General features: G+C 38.6%; 1 protein-coding gene across 4 annotated transcripts in view; it reads right to left on the bottom strand.

The window, feature by feature from the left end:
* Positions 1–14,120, bottom strand: part of LOC128690369 (protein shuttle craft-like) — a gene marked incomplete at its 5' end in the record, with an annotated part of 249,204 nt that overhangs the window by 41,651 nt on the left and 193,433 nt on the right. For 2 of the 4 annotated variants that reach the window (XM_070089620.1, XM_070089622.1), the window contains 1 exon segment: positions 8,609–8,734. In XM_070089620.1, coding sequence (XP_069945721.1) covers positions 8,609–8,734 — 126 coding nt within the window. 4 annotated transcript variants of the gene reach the window in all.

Below are 14,120 nucleotides of genomic sequence, written 5' to 3'. Positions count from 1 at the left end.
TGAAAGTGGAGTGCGTATTGCCGACCTGGTCAGGTTGTACAAGAAACCCAAATCAACCATCTCTACTATTGTGGGCAACAGAAAGGCAATCAAGGAAGCTGTTCTTGCCAAAGGTTTAACTGTGTTTTCGAAACAGAGATCGCAAGTGATGGAAGATGTTGAGAGACTCTTATTGGTGTGGATAAATGAAAAACAGCTAGCAGGAGATAGCATTTCTCAAGCGATCATAAGCGAAAAGGCTAGGAAGTTGCATGAGGATTTAATTAAAAAAAGGCCTGCAACTAGTGATGATGTGAGTGAATTTAAGGCCAGCAAAGGTTGGTTTGAGAGATTTAAGAAGCGTAGTGGCATACATAGTGTGATAAGGCATGGTGAGGCTGCCAGTTCGGACCACAAAGCGGCTGAAAAATATGTGCAGGAATTCAAGGAGTGCATAGACAGTGAAGGACTGAAACCTGAACAAGTGTTTAATTGTGATGAAACAGGCCTGTTTTGGAAGAAAATGCCAAGCAGGACCTACATTACTCAGGAGGAAAAGGCACTCCCAGGACATAAGCCTATGAAAGACAGGCTTACTTTGTTGATGTGTTCCAATGCTACTGGTGATTGCAAAGTGAAGCCTTCATTAGTGTATCACTCTGAAACTCCCAGACCGTTCAGGCAAAAGAATGTCCTCAAGGAAAATTTGTGTGTGCTGTGGAGGGCAAACAGTAAGGCATGGGTCACTAGGGACTTTTTCTATGACTGGTTACACCATGCATTTGCCCCCAATGTGAAAGATTACCTAACTGAAAAGAAATTAGAACTTAAGTGCCTCCTGGTGTTAGACAATGCCCCTGGTCATCCTACAGACGTGGCAGAGCGACTTTATGGGGACATGAAATTCATTAAGCTGAAGTTTTTGCCTCCTAATACCACTCCTCTCCTGCAGCCCATGGACCAGCAGGTTATTGCAAACTTCAAAAAACTGTACACAAAAACTCTGTTTGAAAGGTGCTTTGTAGTGACCTCAGAAACTCAACTGACTCTAAGAGACTTTTGGAGAGATCACTTTAATATCCTCAATTGTATAAACCTTATAGGTAAGGCTTGGGAGGGAGTGACTAAGAAGACCTTGAACTCTGCTTGGAAGAAACTGTGGCCAGAATGTGTAGACAAAAGGGATTTTGAAGGGTTTGAGGCTAACCCTGAGAGGAGTATGCCAGTTGAGGAATCAATTGTGGCATTGGGGAAGTCCTTGGGGTTGGAGGTTAGTGGGGAGGATGTGGAAGAGTTGGTGGAGGAGGACAATGAAGAACTAACCACTGATGAGCTGATAGATCAACTTCAACAGCAAGAGCCCAGACCTGAGGAAACTGGTTCAAAGGAGGGGAGAGAGAAATTGAAGGAATTGCCTACTACAAAGATTAAGGAAATGTGTGCAAAATGGCTTGAAGTGCAAACCTTTTTTGATGAAAATCACCCTCACACAGCTATTGCAAGCCGTGTTGGCAACCTGTACACTGACAATGTTGTGAAACACTTTAGGGAAGTCATAAAGGAACGAGAGGTACAGGCCACTATGGACAGATATGTTGTGCGAAAGAAGTCCAGTGACTCTGAAGCTGGTCCTAGTGGCATTAAAAGAAGAAGGGAAGTAACCCCAGAAAAGGACTCGACACCTCAAGTCTTAATGGAAGGGGATTCCCCTTCTAAACACTAACACTCTCTCTCCCCTCCTCCCATCCCATCAATCATCACCAGATCTTCAATAAAAGTAAGTGTCATGTAATTGTGCATGCCTTTTTCAGTTTGTGTGTATTAAAATTAACATTTCATGTGGTAAAATTTTTTTTTTTCATACTTTTGGGTGTCTTGCACAGATTAATTTGATTTCCATTATTTCTTATGGGGAAAATTCATTCGCATACCGAACATTTCGCATAACAGCCAGCCCTCTTGCACGGATTAAGGTCGCTATGCGGGGGTCCACTGTACTACAGAATTCCACTGGAACGGATTAATTGCATTTCAATTAATTTAAATGAGGAAAACTGACTCTGCAAACGAGCAAATCCAGTTGCAAGCAAGGTCATGGAACGGATTAAACTCGCAAGTAGAGGTTCCACTGTAATAGGTAATAATAAGTTCCCTTGAAGCATGAAAAACAAAGTCCACCCGTGACAGTGACATGATGAGATAACATCTGATAAGAGCTGACGTTTGATGAGCATACACGAGGGTGGGGAGGGTGCACCTGATAAGAAAAGATTAGAGGTGACATTTGATGAGCATCAGCCTGCATTGTTTTCGCTGGTACACAAACATTTGTCTGTCTGTCTATTTGTCTGTCTCTCAAGCTCTCTGTCTATCTGTCTATCCATCTAGCTGTCTGTCTCAGAGAGAGCCACAAGACTGCGTCATCACGTTTACTCACATCTTCAAGCAGAGTATAGCACTTTTTTGGGTTATCCTAGGTAATTTATACTACGTATACTTGTATTTATGTGTACCTGTGAGACAGAGATAGACAAAGACAGATTAAAAGAGATAGACAGAGACAGATAGACAGAGGTCGACAGACCCTAAGCTTGGGGTTAACATCACTTTCCTCTTAAAAGAGGAGTGTTAATATGACATTACATCAGTGAATCCTTGGTGTTTGCTGCACTGTTTGCTCTAGCTGGGGCTCAATTTAACTGGCGCTCCCAGAAGGTACTAAGTGGTCCCAGATTTTTTTAATACTGCGTACACCGAGTGTTAAGACCCATTCTATGCTGACCAGGCATCTCTGGCCAATCGTGCCAAATTTGGAGGCAGGAAAATTAAAACATATATATAATTTTGGGGCGCTACGCTTAAGAACGTATATATACGTTTGGGCCGTTTAGGGGTTAAATATAATTATTTTCAGATACTCCTATAAGATTCATAAAACCTAAACAATTCTAACAATACACATACAATAGACCATCAGTTAACAATGACATGTTAACACTCTGTGCTAATGGTTGCAAAACTGCAGCATATTATCGGTGAACATATCATATCAGCCTCTTAACTGTGGGATACCTGGAAAACAAAACTCCTGCGTGTGGGACATAGTTTTGAATTTCTTTTTCTCACAAAATGAAAGAATGTACAGTGGACCCCCGCATAACGATATTAATCCGTTCATGAGAGCTCATTGTTATGCGAAATTATCGTTATGCGAATGAATTTTCCCCATAAGAAATAATGGAAATCAAATTAATCCGTGCAAGACACCCAAAAGTATGAAAAAAAAAAATTTTCCACATGAAATATACATTTTCCTACACACAAAGAGAAAGATACATGCACAATAGTAGAGTATGAGAGGCAAAATCTTAGCGATAAAATGTATCGGTATGCGGATTTAACGTTATGTAAGGCCAACGGTATGCGGGGATCCACTGTATATTTAAGAATCAAATGAAACTTATATGTGAAATGTGATAAAAATTTGTGATTTTGTGCGTGTTGAAGCTGGTCGAAAAATTATCATTTGGTAACAACAGCATAAATGCACCAGCGATAACTGTTTTTGTAATTTAACACCAAGCTGTGATTGTTTTTCAGTTTTTTAATTACTTTTAATGTTTAACACTATGTGCACTAGTTTCTTATGATACTGCATTAGACATGTTTTAGTACAGACAAGCCCCACTTTATGGATGGTTTTCATTATGGGATCCTTTTGTATGGCTCTTAGGTTCCTGATTTCATGCAATAAGTGAAAATTCCCAGCAGGTGGAAAAAAAACTTTTTTCATTATTGAATGCATCTAAAATGCCTGATGATGTGTTTACACCATCAAATAATAAGTGCTCAATACAGCTAGGTATAAAAAACAGATAAAGAAGTAAAATAAAGACACAGTACAATCAATACTTACCTAAAATATGGCACCAGATGCCCTTCCCTTATGCAAATGTTCTGCGAAAACACTGAAAATGGCAAAAGAGCGGCAAAAACACTGACCATAATGAACAATAGCTCAACTGGAAGTCAATGAAAATGTGGAAATACAGAAAAGAGGGGGCCCCTCCTGTACACCCATTTTTAATTTATTTGGTGCAGGTTCTGCTATTCCAGTGTTTTTTTTGGCTTGCTGCACTCAACAGCTGAGTGCCTGGTGCCATATTTTGTAGTTTGTTTATAGCATCTGTGCACTCTGCATTTCTCTGGATTCTGTCTAGAAACTATCCAAAGTTTCAAATGTTTTAAAATTATTACATAAATTATATATAATATTGTTGTGTTAATCCTTTCAGGGTCAGTGCTGTTATTCTATGAGTTTAAAGCCAGGGTCCGTGGCATAGTACTAGGTGATGAGCTCAGCTCACCCAGAAAAGCTGTGAGCAGTAAATTTGGGCATAGATATAAGAGAATGGGTCTATGTACTAAGTGTGCATCACATAAAAACCATCCTGCAGCACGAAAAGCATAATAAGATAAAACTGCAACTGTATTTTTGGTTTAAAACAGCAACTTTGGGGTGTATTTTCATTTGTTTTTTATGGTTGTATTCTCATTTTTTTGGTCTCACTTATAATAATAATAATAGTTTATTAGGACATGATACATAGTTGTACAAGGTATTATAGTAGTTGGGTGTTCATGTCAAAAGCCCATTGTATGCAGAGCATTATGGGCAGGCTTAAAATTAAGTTAAGATTATCTAAGCTTGATAGAATGGAAGATATAATACAGAAATAGACATGATTTTGATTAGTTCTAGGATTGAAAATAGCTCGAAATTGAGCTCAGAGTAACAAAAATGTTCGATTTTTGCAGATGCTCAAAAGTAAACAAACCATATCACGCATCCAATACATGTTAACTGGTGGGTCTTACAATATGCATTCACGAATGCACTGATATTATTTATACAATTATTATAATATTGCATAACAGTAAATCTTTTATTTTTGTGTGTGTGGGAATAGAAATTCACTGCATGAATAAAAAATCAAAATGGAATTCATGTGTAAAGCCTGGACACATAACTAATGAACAAAGAAAAATGTTATTTTAGTGTCAAGAATGCCTGCATTATTTTGGACCCTATTTCTGAAACTGGAATATTTTGAAATTTGTGTGAAATTGGCCAAATTACCAATTTCTGATCACTGTACTGGGTAGCTGAAATAGTTGACTGGGCAGTTTCTTGTGCTAAATCGATAAAATAGAAGACATACTAGCAAAATAGCTAAGAATTTGGTTGACTGGTACAGCATAATTGACCTAAAATAGGACCCAAGATAGGCAAAATCGCCGATGCATAAATATCTATGACACAGCAAAATTCGTGAAAGTGCCATTTCTTCACTTTTCCATCAAATTTCGTGTTTTTTGTTTTATTACTTTCAAAAAAAGATTCTCTATCATTTCAAAAGATTTTTTTTTTTTTTTAAATTCTTGGACCCTCAAGACAATTTTCAGATTTGGGGTCTGGACCCTGAAAGGGTTAATTACAATCATATCTAAGGGTAGTTGTGATAAAAAGAAGAGTTGTAGGCCTCTTATTTTAAATGCCATGTTAGAAATGATTAAACTTGGTGAGAAAGGTATGTCTATGGCTGAGATAGGACATAAGATAGGTATAGCTCGTCAAACAATTAGCACAATTGTGAACTCTAAGGAGAATGTGTTGAAGGAAATTAAAACTGCTACACCAGTGAGCACTAAACTTATAAGAAAACGTGATGGCCTTATTGCTGACATGGAAAATATTTTACTGGTGTGGAGTGAAGATCAAACCAGTCACTATGTACCTTTAAGCCAAGCCATTATCCAGGACAAGGCCCTAAGTCTCTTCTATTCCATGAAGACTGAAAAAGGTAAGGAAGCTGCTGAAGATAAATTTGAAGCTAGCAGAGGCTAATGTAATAGGTTTAAGGAAAGAAGCCAAGGAAATTAGAACTGGAAGTTGGGCCTGAGGATGTTACACACACTGCTGGTAGGGAAGCTGGTGGTGGAGCAACAGCTCCTGGTTTCATTGTTTACTTATGCTAGTTAGGTATACTAGTACACTGGGCAGTCATCACCTCTCGTGAACAATGATGCACTATGTGGACTTGCCTGGCCTTAGATTTTATAGAAGACTAAAAAGTTGTGATGAGCTCAAAAATATTGGCAGCAGCATATTTGAAAGTACGAAATATTGTGCATACTAATAAAGATAAAACCACCTTAACAGTTATTTGAAGATAACACCAATCAGCATGGATGACAGAGGAATTATTTATTGACTGGTTTAAGCATCGCTTTATTCTCAGAGTCATGTTTCATCTACAGACTAAGAACTTTGCATTCAAGATTCTCCTCACTCTTGATGATTTCTGTAATCCTCCAGAAGTTTAGGTGGATGTGCATCCACATATAAAAGTTGTGGGTTTATGACAAAATACAATATCTCTGACATAACAACTGGAGTGAGGAGTTATCAGGACATTTAAAACTGCAACTACACATGAGAAACGAACTGGAAACTTAGGGCAGCAATAGGCACTAATGTCGAAAGAAATATTGGAAGAGCCAGATGCAAGGCGGTGAAAATGAGGAAGAACAACCTGACGAGAAGCCTGACTATTCTAGAAGCAACTGCTCTGAAACACAATCTGAAGCAGCTGATGATGCCTTATCATTAGCTGTATAAAGTACTATAGAATAAAACAGACCAGAGATACATTACAGAATTCCTCAGTTCTCTTATACAATCATCAACATCAGTACAAGAACCTCTGCCAATGCTCCAGAACCTTCCACATCAGCTCAGGAGGGCTACACCATCCCTCTCTACTCCTTTTAAAATCCGAATAAACCAGCAGGCATGTGAGAGTGATAGATAGGAGTAAGTGGAGGCAAATGGTTTTTGGTATCTAATGAGCTGTTAGTGTGTGAGCAGTGTAACGTTTATGAAGGGATTCAGGGAAACTGGTTAGATGGACTCAAGTCCTGGAGGTGTGAAGTACAATGTCTGCATTCTAAAGGAGGGGTTTGGGATATTTTGCTGTTTGGAGGGACATCTGACTATCATATCCACACACCCCTGGCAAAACAGTGATAGTATGAATGATGGTTAAAGTGTTTCTTTTTTCTTGGGGTCATTCTGCCTTGGTGGGAGATGGCCAGTGTGTTAAAACAAAATACAGCAACCAGAATTTAAGGTAAGAAATACCCTTTATGTAATCTTTGTAGCTAAAAGTACTATATTAACTATAACACATCACTACATCGACCTACAATTACAATATCACTGTTGTTAACAATTTTGACTTAAAAAATTTGGTTGGCTTTTTCAGATTCTAAGGAACATAATCCTATTTTCACATGTGCTCTTCAGATTATTTTACACAATTTTTTGATTACATGCAGTTTTCAGTAATGTAACTACTGTGTTAACCGATGATCAACTGTTATCGCTTGAGATACTGATATAATAAGACAGTGTCATCAAGAGCTACCATTCAGCTAGAATTATTTTTAGATAAAAACAATACTTTCCCCAGCTTGAGTGTATACTGTAATATGTAGCAATTCTTAAGCTTAAAATCTGGAGGTACTGTATGTATTTTATAATTCCAGTAAAAAAAAAAAGTCTTTCCAGATTGCTGCCTTGGAAACAGCACTCAAATTTTGGATTAAATGGCAAACTGTCACTAATGTAAACACAATACTGCAATTTTTTATTTCTAAATATCTGCTAATTTTTTTTATTTTTTTTCACAATTACAAAGAGAAAAATAGGAAACCACTCTAAAAACTAAATTACTCTGGTTAACGTGTTCAATTACCAGCTAAAATTTTCATTTCATACTTTTGGTCCCAATACGACACTTCACTTAAGTTCAGATGCACCTTAGCAGTATGTTTTAAAATAAGAAACCACTTCGAATGTTTTATAAGATTCACATACTCTGCCCCAAGTCTATTTCCACTGATGTTTAGTTCATATATAAATGAGCCAAACCCTGGCATTTCTTTACCAAAGAGAATGGATACACCCTCTTAGGATACCCTAATGATGAAATGAAATGATACAAGTATGCACTGTACAGACACAGGTTTCTAAGCATTACTTTTTCTTACCTTTGGATATATATGTAACATTATGCCTCTATAATGCATAAATTTTCTAAGGGTAACATCACTTTAAGAATAAAGTGATTATAATTCTGTTAGATTATTTACTAGAAGACATACAGTAAATGGTTGAAAAATCAGGAGCAGAATAAGTTATTACATTCATGGGGGTATAATGCTAAATTTGGAGGGTTCACACAGTGCCTGGGTAATGGAAGGCAACCAAGTTCATTCCAAGGAAAGGACCAAGTGCAATTTCTTGTATCAAAAGCCCCTCACCAGCATCAAGAAACGATATATTCCCAATCAAGATATAAGGATATTACAACTTGATAAGCAATCACAAGCAGAACATTTTAGTTCCATTTCCAACCAAGAGATATACAAACTTACCAAGCTATTATACTTACACACTAAATCCCACCTAATATTTAGCAAAGCAATAAAAAATAGGCTTATCATTTGCAGACAGATATTTAAGAGAATTAGATTAATCACTTCTAGGAAGGAAGTGACTCACTATTGTTCAAAGTCAAAGTAGTCTATGGGAGGTGGCTTGCTAACTGACGGCTCACTCTCTTTTTTAACGCTGTTAGACTTTTCCAACTTCTGCATTCCCTGTCGAGCATCACTGAAAAATAGAGAACTTTATATTTAAGTATAGCAATAAATGACAAATATTACTGTAGTTACTTATGCAGGGAAATTACCATATACGAGTTTTTTTTTTTTTTGCAATATTTGTCAAATTAATGGGGGATAAACACTGTTTACTAAATTTGCTCATATTTCAACAAGATATCCATATGTAATTTACTCTTAAATTTTTGCATATCAACTTTTATTCCAAGTAACAATTTCAGAAATACAGATGTACAGTAAACAGACACTAAATTTAGATTTTTTTAAAGTACAATATTGGATCTACATTATTTACAATAAAAATAATAACAGTAATAATAATAATAATAATAAAAATAATAATTTTTATTTTTTATTATTATCACACTGGCCGATTCCCACCAAGGCAGGGTGGCCCACTAAGGCAGGGTGGCCCGAAAAAGAAAAACTTTCACTATCATTCACTCCATCACTGTCTTGCCAGAAGGGTGCTTTACACTACAGTTTTTAAACTGCAACATTAACACCCCTCCTTCAGAGTGCAGGCACTGTACTTCCCATCTCCAGGACTCAAGTCCGGCCTGCCGGTTTCCCTGAACCCCTTCATAAATGTTACTTTGCTCACACTCCAACAGCACGTCAAGTATTAAAAACCATTTGTCTCCATTCACTCCTATCAAACATGCTCACGCATGCCTGCTGGAAGTCCAAGCCCCTCGCACACAAAACCTCCTTTATCCCCTCTCTCCAACCTTTCCTAGGCCGACCCCTACCCCGCTTTCCTTCCACTACAGACTGATACACTCTTGAAGTCATTCTGTTTCGCTCCATTCTCTCTACATGTCCGAACCACCTCAACAACCCTTCCTCAGCCCTCTGGACAACAGTTTTGGTAATCCCGCACCTCCTCCTAACTTCCAAACTACGAATTCTCTGCATTATATTCACACCACACATTGCCCTCAGACACGACATCTCCACTGCCTCCAGCCTTCTCCTCGCTGCAACATTCATCACCCATGCTTCACACCCATATAAGAGCGTTGGTAAAACTATACTCTCATACATTCCCCTCTTTGCCTCCAAGGACAAAGTTCTTTGTCTCCACAGACTCCTAAGTGCACCACTCACTCTTTTCCCCTCATCAATTCTATGATTCACCTCATCTTTCATAGACCCATCCGCTGACACGTCCACTCCCAAATATCTGAATACATTCACCTCCTCCATACTCTCTCCCTCCAATCTGATATTCAATCTTTCATCACCTAATCTTTTTGTTATCCTCATAACCTTACTCTTTCCTGTATTCACCTTTAATTTTCTTCTTTTGCACACCCTACCAAATTCATCCACCAATCTCTGCAACTTCTCTTCAGAATCTCCCAAGAGCACAGTGTCATCAGCAAAGAGCAGCTGTGACAACTCCCACTTTGTGTGTGATTCTTTATGTTTTAACTCCACACCTCTTGCCAAGACCCTCGCATTTACTTCCCTTACAACCCCATCTATAAATATATTAAACAACCACGGTGACACCACACATCCTTGTCTAAGGCCTACTTTTACTGGGAAAAAATTTCCCTCTTTCCTACATACTCTAACTTGAGCCTCACTATCCTCGTAAAAACTCTTCACTGTTTTCAGTAACCTACCTCCTACACCATACACTTGCAACATCTGCCACATTGCCCCCCTATCCACCCTGTCATACGCCTTTTCCAAATCCATAAATGCCACAAAGACCTCTTTAGGGTTATCTAAATACTGTTCACTTATATGTTTCACTGTAAACACCTGGTCCACACACCCCCTACCTTTCCTAAAGCCTCCTTGTTCTTCTGCTATCCTATTCTCCGTCTCACTTTTAATTCTTTCAATAATAACTCTATCATACACTTGACCAGGTATACTCAGCAGACTTATCCCCCTATAATTTTTGCACTCTCTTTTATCCCCTTTGCCTTTATACAAAGGAACTATGCATGCTCTCTGCCAATCCCTAGGTACCTTACCCTCTTCCATACATTTATTAAATAATTGCACCAACCACTCCAAAACTATATCCCCACCTGCTTTTAACATTTCTATCTTTATCCCATCAATCCCGGCTGCCTTACCCCCTTTTATTCTACCTACTGCCTCACGAACTTCCCCCACACTCACAACTGGCTCTTCCTCACTCCTACAAGATGTTATTCCTCCCTGTCCTATACATGAAATCACAGCTTCCCTATCTTCATCAACATTTAACAATTCCTCAAAATATTCCCTCCATCTTCCCAATACCTCTAACTCTCCATTTAATAACTCTCCTCTCCTATTTTTAACTGACAAATCCATTTGTTGTCTAGGTTTTCTTAACTTGTTAATCTCACTCCAAAACTTTTTCTTATTTTCAACAAAATTTGTTGATAACATCTCACCCACTCTCTCATTTGCTCTCTTTTTACATTGCTTCACCACTCTCTTAACTTCTCTCTTTTTCTCCATATACTCTTCCCTCCTTGCATCACTTCTACTTTGTAAAAACTTCTCATATGCTAACTTTTTCTCCCTTACTACTCTCTTTACATCATTCCACCAATCGCTCCTCTTCCCTCCCGCACCCACTTTCCTGTAACCACAAACTTCTGCTGAACACCACTCTAACACTACATTTTTAAACCTACCCCATACCTCTTCGACCCCATTGCCTATGCTCTCATTACCCCATCTATCCTCCAATAGCTGTTTATATCTTACCCTAACTGCCTCCTCTTTTAGTTTATAAACCTTCACCTCTCTCTTCCCTGATACATCTATTCTCCTTGTATCCCATCTACCTTTTACTCTCAGTGTAGCTACAACTAGAAAGTGATCTGTGGCCCCTCTATAAACATGTACATCCTGAAGTCTACTCAACAGTCTTTTATCTACCAACACATAATCCAACAAACTACTGTCATTTCACCCTACATTATATCTTGTATACTAATTTATCCTCTTTTTCTTAAAATATGTATTACCTATAACTAAACCCCTTTCTATACAAAGTTCAATCAAAGTGCTCCCATTTTCATTTACACCTGGCACCCCAAACTTACCTACCACACCCTCTCTAAAAGTTTCTCCTACTTTAGCATTCAGGTCCTCTACCACAATTACTCTCTCACTTGGTTCAAAGGCTCCTATACATTCACTTAACATCTCCCAAAATCTCTCTCGCTCCTCTGCATTCCTCTCTTCTCCAGGTGCATACACGCTTATTATGACCCACTTCTCGCATCCAACCTTTACTTTAATCCACATAATTCTTGAATTTACACATTCATATTCTCTTTTCTCCTTCCATAACTGATCCTTCAACATTACTGCTACCCCTTCCTTTGCTCTAACTCTCTCAGATACTCCAGATTTAATCCCATTTATTTCCCCCCACTGAAACTCCCCTACCCCCTTCAGCTTTGTTTCGCTTAGGGCCAGGACATCCAACTTCTTTTCATTCATAACATCAGCAATCATCTGTTTCTTGTCATCCGCACTACATCCACGCACATTTAAGCATCCCAGTTTTATCAAGTTTTTCTTCTTCTCTTTTTTAGTAAATGTCTACAGGAGAAGGGGTTACCAGCCCATTGCTCCCGGCATTTTAGTCGCCTCATACGACACGCATGGCTTACGGAGGAAAGATTCTTTTCCACTTCCCCATGGACAATAGAAGAAATAAAGAAGAACAAGAGCTATTTAGAAAAAGGAGAAAAACCTAGATGTATGTATATATATATATGCATGTGCGTATCTGTGAAGTGTGACCATAGTGTAAGTAGGAGTAGCAAGATATCCCTGTTATCTAGTGTGTTTATGAGACAGAAAAAGAAAACAGCAATCCTACCATCATGCAAAACAGTTACAGGTTTCTGTTTCACAGTCATCTGGCAGGACGGTAGTACTTCCCTGGGTGGTTGCTGTCTACCAACCTACTACCTATGAAAATAATAATAATAACAGTAATAATAATAATAATACAGTAGGGCCTCAGTTTTATGGCAGGTTAGGTTCCAGGCTTCCGCGGGAAAGCAGAATGCCATTTTTTCCACTTACAAATGCATATAAATGCCAGATAACAAGTTTATACTAACATATATTAAGTTAGCAATAGAACTAGGCTTTAAAAATAATAAAAAATAAAATACACACACAGTACACACATTACTTAAAATATTTATAGACTTAATGTATGGTGAGAGGTGAGTCGTATTTATTGTATGAAGTCAGGTGTGGGAGGTATGGTAGCCAGCCAGGACACCCCACCCACACATAATATACTATGACATTTAAAGCACCCCAAGAGTGATAAAATGCATATACAGTGGACCCCCGCATAGCGAACGCCTTGCATAGCGAACATTCCGCATAGCGAACGCTTTGATCGCTAAAATTTTGCCCCGCATAGTAGACAAAAACCCGCTCAGCAAACTTCGTCCGAGACGCGTCCAATGTGCGGCCTCAGCCAGCCTCACATGTGCCGCCTGTCCCATTGTTTACCAGCTAGCCTCCGCGGTAACATTCAAGCATACACTCGGAATATTTCGTATTATTACAGTGTTTTCGGTTCTGTTTGTTGAAAATAAGTGACCATGGGCCCCAAGAAAGCTTCTAGTGCCAACCCTGTGGTAAAAAGGGTGAGAATTAGTATGGAAATTAAGAAAGATTTTGAAGGGTTTGGGGCTAACCCTGAGAAGCCTATGCCAGTTGTGGAATCCATTGTGCCTATTTCAAAAATTAAGGAAATGTGTGCACAGTGGGTTGAACTGCAAACCTTTATGGATGAAAATCACCCTGACACAGCTGTTGCAAGGCGTGCTGGTGACTATTTCAATGACAATGTTATGGCCCATTTTAGACAAATCGTAAAGGAACGGGAGGTACAGAGCTCTATGGACAGAAAGAAGTCCAGTGACTCTGAAGCTGGTCCTAGTGGCATTAAAAGAAGAAGGGAAGTAACCCCGGAAAAGGACTTGCCTCCTCAAGTGTTAATGGAAGGGGATTCCCCTTCTAAACACTAACACTCTCTCTCCCCTCCTCCCATCCCATCAATCATCACCAGATCTTCAATAAAAGTAAGTGTCATGTAATTGTGCATGCCTTTTTCAGTTTGTGTGTACTAAAATTAACATTTTTTTGTGGTAAAAAAATTTTTTTTTCATACTTTTGGGTGTCTTGCACGGATTAATTTTATTTCCATTATTTCTTATGGGGAAAATTAATTCGCATAGCGAACATTTCGCATAACGACCAGCCCTCTTGCACGGATTAAGTTCGCTATGCGGGGGTCCACTGTATAGTACACTCATTCTTTACCTTAAAATATCTGCAGTCTTAACCCTTTGATTGTTTTGGTCGTATATATACGTCTTACGAGCCACCGT

This window comes from Cherax quadricarinatus, chromosome 29 (assembly GCF_038502225.1).
Source record: "Cherax quadricarinatus isolate ZL_2023a chromosome 29, ASM3850222v1, whole genome shotgun sequence".
In the NCBI taxonomy this organism is placed as follows: Eukaryota; Metazoa; Arthropoda; class Malacostraca; order Decapoda; family Parastacidae; genus Cherax; species Cherax quadricarinatus.
Note: the sequence above shows the minus strand (reverse complement) of the source record. Positions and strands in the feature narration are given on the sequence as shown.